The sequence below is a fragment of the Bison bison genome, unplaced genomic scaffold, assembly GCF_000754665.1.
Source record: "Bison bison bison isolate TAMUID 2011002044 unplaced genomic scaffold, Bison_UMD1.0 scf7180017864368, whole genome shotgun sequence".
Taxonomy (NCBI): domain Eukaryota; kingdom Metazoa; phylum Chordata; class Mammalia; order Artiodactyla; family Bovidae; genus Bison; species Bison bison.
Window position 1 is genome coordinate 1,170,139 of NW_011494940.1, and position 6,389 is coordinate 1,176,527.

The 6,389-nt window shown below is 52.3% G+C and overlaps 1 protein-coding gene across 2 annotated transcripts in view; it reads left to right on the forward strand.

Moving 5' to 3' along the window:
* The window catches only part of LTBP2 (latent transforming growth factor beta binding protein 2), a 109,696-nt gene that overhangs the window by 83,771 nt on the left and 19,536 nt on the right, over nt 1–6,389 (forward strand). For both annotated transcript variants that reach the window (XM_010855745.1, XM_010855744.1), the window contains exons 17-18: nt 614–742; nt 5,630–5,749. In XM_010855745.1, the coding sequence (XP_010854047.1) occupies nt 614–742; nt 5,630–5,749 (249 nt within the window). The remainder of the gene's footprint in view (nt 1–613; nt 743–5,629; nt 5,750–6,389) is intronic.

Sequence of the window (6,389 nt, forward strand, 5' to 3'; positions counted from 1 at the left end):
CCACAGTCCCTGTGGACAAAGCTAACCTTAACCTTGGGGAGGCTGGTCTCTGGAAGGACCATCTGAGGAGTCTTCAGGAGAGTGGGAAGCCACCCCTGGGCCTTGGAGCCCAGAAAAAGAACACCTTTTACTTGGTGCCCTTGGCTCTGAGATCAACCCATCCCTCAGACTGGTCATCTCGCTGTCTGCATAGCAGACTGAAGCCTGACCTGCTGTCTCCACCACGGCTATCCCTGGCAAAGAAGTTTGGAGGCACAACACATAAATCATCCAGTGTGGGCCTGATCCACTCCCCCAGTATTTTATACAAGGGAGACACATCTCCTGTGCCTTGAAGGAGAAAGGAAATGATCACGGGCCCCCGGGAAGGGGGACACGGGGCAGAGAGGGGGTGCAGGGCCACTGCCCCAGGCCCTTGGTTCCTGAATGAGCCAATGGATGGACTTCAAGGTCCCCAGGGCCAGAGATTTTTCGTCTCCCCAGTCTCCTCTGCTCCCTCAATCCCTCCTTGCCCCATAGCACCATCCCCTATCCAGCCCTTAGCATGGCAAGTGGCTCACAGCTACCCAGAGAAGGGCCCCCCTGACTGCCCTCCCCATCTCCCTCTGCTCAGATGACAATGAGTGTCTGAGGGACCCCTGCAAAGGAAGGGGACGCTGTGTCAACCGTGTGGGCTCCTACTCCTGCTTCTGCTACCCTGGCTACAAGCTGGCCACCTCGGGGGCCACACAGGAATGCCAAGGTAAGCTGAGCTGCCCTTGCCCCTTGGAGGGTACAGGACCCCACAGGTGGTGTTTGGGTGGAGGAGGATCCAGGCATCCGCAGCACCTAGTTACAGCGCTGCAATGTGGGGAATGGGGGGACCGCAGGAACCGAGACCAGGGCTCAGACTTGGACCTGGGAGGAAGCAGCCTACACTGAGGCTGAGGTTGCTGAGACCAGATGGAGGGGTGTGAATCTGAAAGGCAGCAAAATATTCACCACCACTCCAAGGAACTGTGACGGGAGCCGAGAGTATGAGGGGAAACCTGGGGACATGGCTAGAGATGAAGACGAGCAGCCAGGTCCCCAAATTCTGAGTGACAAGGAGTTTCTTTCCTATTGGGTACAGAGGGTGACCTGTGAGGACACCAACTGGGACTCCGGGCAGTCTGGGGAGCAGGGCGCCTTTGCTGGGAGATGCCTACAAGCTTTAAGCTTCCCTGGGAAGCTCTGCGTGGGGTCGCTGGACAAAGACACCTCCAAAAAAGGCCCTTTAATATGCAGCATTTATACCACATGTGAAACACTCCGCTTACATTTTAACTAATGAGTTTACAGAGAATAGGATGCAGTGGTTTCCAAGCAGTGCCGCAAGACTCATAACCCAGTCGGAATCCTTCACCTGGAGAATGGCCCTGCTGTTCTCAGGACTCACGTTTCTGGTTCTGGCCCAGGAGCCGTGTGAGTACTGCAGTGAGTAAGGCGTGGACTCTGGCACTGTGGAATGAAGACACACTGGTTCCATGGAAGAAAGTGCGAAGGTTTCCCACAGGAATGTTTGAGTGGGGCCAGAATAATAACAGCTACCATTTAATGAGCTGTTCTCATGTGCCAGAGCCATCGAGAGCCCTTTATTTTGTGACGCACATCATCCCACCCAACCCCATGCAGTAGAAACCCTTATCCCCATTTCACAGTTTAACAAACTGAGGCTCAGAGAGGTGAATTGAAACACCCAGAGACCTCACACCTAGAGCCGTGGCTGAGCTGGAAGCAGAATCAAAATCGACCTGGCCCCAAAGCACGGTTTGCTTCCAACACCCTCCCTCACACACAGACACACACACACACACACACACACACACACACACACACCCACGGTGAAGGAAAAGAGGAAGCTGAGGGTATTTCAGGGGAAGGGAAGCGTTTTTGCAGAGGGCAGAGCCATGAACAAGCCTGGCGCGCTCTGGGAATAACGATAAATCCAGAGTGATGGGAGCGCCCGGTATGTGGAGGAAGTGGCGGGAACCCACGCCAGTTTGCTGAGTGTCTTGAGCGCCAGGCTGAAGTGCTTGGTCGCCGTCCCACAGACAGTGGCAGCCAGCAGAGGTCTGTGAGCAGAGGGCGGCGGTGCGGTCAGCCGGCTCTCAGGGAGGTGACTCAGGCAGCAGTGCTCAGAACAGCCTGGAGTTATCGAGGGCAGAGGCCTGGGGGCTAAGGGGCTTCTCTGGTGGGCTTTGCAGCCTTGGCAAGTGCTGTGGGCTGGAGGCACTGCTCCCTGCAGGCCCAGCCCAAGGTGCTGGCCCGGGACAGGCAGTGGCTGCTGCATGGAAGGGTGTCACCAGGTCTGACCCAGACAATGGGTCCTGCCGCGTGCCAGCCCGGGTGTCTGGATGTCTCTGCCAGCCTGCCAGCTGGGGGAGGAGGCCGGAGGCTCAAGGTCAGCTCTCAGAGCTTCTCCAACAGGGCGTGGCTGCCACCTGATGAGGCCTCATCCAATAACATTCATTTTCTAAATGTTGCTGCTCTCGTAAAAGAGTATCCTCCTTATTTTAAATATTTTTAGTTATAAATTATTTCATTAATTTATCTAATTAATAGAAACCACTACAATTTCGAGAACAAATTATATGACTATTAAATATTTGAGCTTCCCCAATGGTTCAGCGGTAAAGAATCCGCCTGCAGTGCCAGAGACCCAGGTTCGATTCCTGGGACAGGAAGATTCCCCCCACCCCGAGGAGGAAATGGCAACCTACTCCAGCGTTTTTGCCTTGAGAATCCCATGAACAGAGGAGCCTGGTGGGCTACAGTGCATAGGGTAACAAAGAGTCAGACATGACTGAGCAATAATTATTATTAAATAATAATTTAAATTAAATATTTAACATTTGCTTTACTAGTAAATATGAGCATCTCTTCATATGTTAGCCATTGGGTTTCCTTACCTAGAAATTGCTTATCGTCATCTTTTGCTCAGTTCAGTGGTCATTCCTGTTTTTCCTTGTGGCTGTTTAGGAGTTCCTTATATATTCCAGATACTCGCCTGGGTTTAGATATGATAATTCTTACCTCTTGTCCTCTGCCCATTGACCTTATCCACGTATCCTTCTTTGAACAGAAATTCTTAGTTCTGGTGTATAGAAATTTACCTTTTTTGCTCTATTTTTATGCTTTGAGGGATTTATGTAAAAATTCCTTCCCCACTATAAGTCACAAATACATTCTACACCTTCCTTTATTACAGTTACAGTTTTGCCTTTCATGACATGTTCTTTTTATTTAGTTAGTTATGTATTTTGTTTATTTGGCTGTGCTGGGTCTTAGATGTGGTGTGTGGGATCTAGTTCCCTGATCAGGGACCCAACCCCGGCCTCTCACTTTGGGAGTTCGAAGTCTTAGCTGCTGGATCTCCAGGGAAGTCCCTTACAACATGTTTTAATCCATCTGGAGTCCATCCTTGTATGGGTGTTAAGACTGAGTCTTTTCCACCTCCATTTTTCTCCATAAAACAAGTCCGTTTTCCCAGCCTTATTCATCCAGCAGTCATCCTGGCCCCAGCAGTTAGTGAGTCCTTTAGCAAGTTTCCTTTCCTCTTCCACTGGGAATAGAGCTTCCCAAAGTGAGGACCGGTTATTTCAGAATTGCTTGGAGAGCTATTAAAATGCAGGTTCCTAGGCCCGCCCCAGTACTGCTGGGTCAGAATCTCTGGACATGGGCCTCGGAGTGCCTGCTTTACGCCCTCTGCTAGTGACTCCAGTCTGCACTGAAGTGTTATGAGGTATTGCTCAGATGAAAACATTGTCTGAAAACAAATGCTTATAATCCCACTCATGCAATAGGTACTTTGGGGGTTCTGGGCTAGGCACTAAGGGCCTGGGAATAATAAGGCACATTCTCAGAAGTCATGGGGGTGCGGGGAAGCAGTTACTCATCCCTCCTCATCCCTAAGGGAACCCTGGGAAGGGCCATGTGGGTTGGAAGGGCGAGGGCAGCCTCACTGAAAGATGGAAAGGAGACAGCCAAGCTGGTGGGTGTGAAGCCACTCCAGGCAAGGAGGCAGAGCAGGCAGAAGCCCAGAAGCAGGTTCCATGTGGCTGCTGAGGCTAGGAGGTGTGTGGGAGGCAGGAACCACAGTGAGAGAACCAGGCAGGGGCCAGGTCATGAGAGATCTCACATGCCAGCAGAGGGGCTTGGGTTTTACAAAGTAGGTTTAGTGCTGGAATAATAATAATAATTGGAGAAGGAAATGGCAACCCACTCCAGTATTCTTGCCTGGAGAATCCCACGGACAGAGGAGCCCATGGACGGGCCACAGTCCACAGGGTCGCAGAGAGTTGGACACGACTTGGAGACTGAGCACAGTAATAATAATTCAGTGCTTACCTCGTGCCAGGCAGGTGCTGTGCTAAGCCCTTCACCTGGATGACCTCATCTCATCTGCACAGAGCCTCTGTGAAGTGTTGAACCATTGCTGGGAGTGGGGGTGGGGGGAAAAGACAAGTCCTCTATTAATTTGGCTGTGGTGGGCAGGGAATTGGGGGTGGCCAGAGCCATCTAGAGTTGATAAATTGAACCCATCCTTGAAATGGGAGCAAGTTTCTGCTGGCCGTCAAACCAAGCAGAGGCATTTGTGTGAACGAAGGCTCAGAGGCTAGACCAGTGGGGATCGGCAAACACAGCAAGGCTGGGGTGAGGCCTTGTGAAGCAGCCTAAGCAGCAGGGAACCCTGGTAGGGCCTTAACAGAGGAGGGCATGACCAGGCTTGGGCTTTCAAGCCATTATAGGGCCCCATTATGCTTTGGGACAATAGAAGAAACCACAGGAACAGATCCACAGCTGCCTAAGATACTGTCTCTCACTGGCTGCTTAATTCCTAACCTTTTTTTTTTTTTTTTTTGGCTGCTCCACACAGCTTGCAGGATCTTAGCTCCCCAACCAGGGATTGAACCTAGGCCGCTGGCAGTGAGAGGACCAAATCCTAACCACTGGATCACCAGGGATCACCAGGGAATCCCAATCCCTAACCTTTAATCCCTAACTTTGGGCTTCCCTGGTGGCTCAGACGGTAAAGCATCTGCCTGCAATGCAGGAGACCTGGCTTCAATCCCTGGGTTGGGAAGATCCCCTGGAGAAGGAAAAGGCAACCCACTCCAGTACTCATGCCTGGAAAATCCCATGGATGGAGGAGCCTGGTCGGCTACAGTCCATTGGGTCACAAAGAGTTGGACACAACTGAACAACTTCACTAACCTTTAAGAAGGCCCCTAAGAACTCTAGGAGCAGAGCTCTGGGGGATGTATTGGGGTCAGGAGGGGACTTTGGTGGCCTCCTCGGAGAGTGGCATATCCATTGCCACCTGACTTCAAGACCAGCCCTTACACTGGAGTAAGCAGACAGCTGGAAGGCTCTCCAGGGGCCCCCAAAGTAGCCACCTTCCCTGCGAGAAGGAAACTCATGGGTTTGCAGAGGCCTGAGCTAGGTTAGTCTGACTTGGCCTCAGAGCCCCTGCCGTTCATGGCTCTGGCAAGGACGTCTTCCCTGTCTGGGCCTCATCATGCACATCCTTGACCTTGGCCTCTGAGGGGATGCCCCAGGACCCCCTGCAGGGCTGGCCCCAACTCGGGACTTTTCTGTGTGTTCACAGACATAGATGAGTGTGAGCAGCCAGGGGTGTGCAGCCGGGGTCGGTGCACCAACACGGAGGGTTCCTACCACTGTGAGTGTGACCAGGGCTACATCATGGTCAGGAAAGGACATTGCCAAGGTAAGGAATGGGGTGCCGGCCCCATCATCTCCTGGTCCCCTTCCACCATCTGTTGTCCCTCCCCATCATCTCCTTATCCCTCCCCACCATCTCCTGGTCCCTCCCCATCATCTCCTATCCCTCCCCATCATCTCCTTATCCCTCCCCATGCACTGCCCACCACCAGCTCCCCTTCCAGCTTATGCCTGACTGTTCTCCTTGATGCTGAGCCCACTCCTGTGCACAGAGAGACCTGTCTAGGGATTCAGGAGCCTCTCTGTTCCCTTAGTGGGATTTTGGCATCCTGTTTGCCCTGACAGCATGGGAGCACAGTAACTTTGCATACATGAGATCCCAGGGGCTCCCCTCTGTGCACCTCTGCCCACCACTTGAGTTGCATGGTAGAGGGAAGGTTGATATCTGGAAGGTGCCTCAGGCATCAAGCTTGATCTACTGGCTAAAGCTTGTTAGGCTGTCAGCTGGACCATATCCTTAGATGACCGTGTGTGGACACGTGACAAATGTTCATGCGTTGGACCAATACATGCTAGTTGAAAAAAATGAATGACTGAGCTCTCATCCCAGCCCCCTTTCCCAGTGTCACAAGTTGGCTGTGACATTGCCCACTGATGTCCTCACAGACTGGCTTGAACCTGCCACC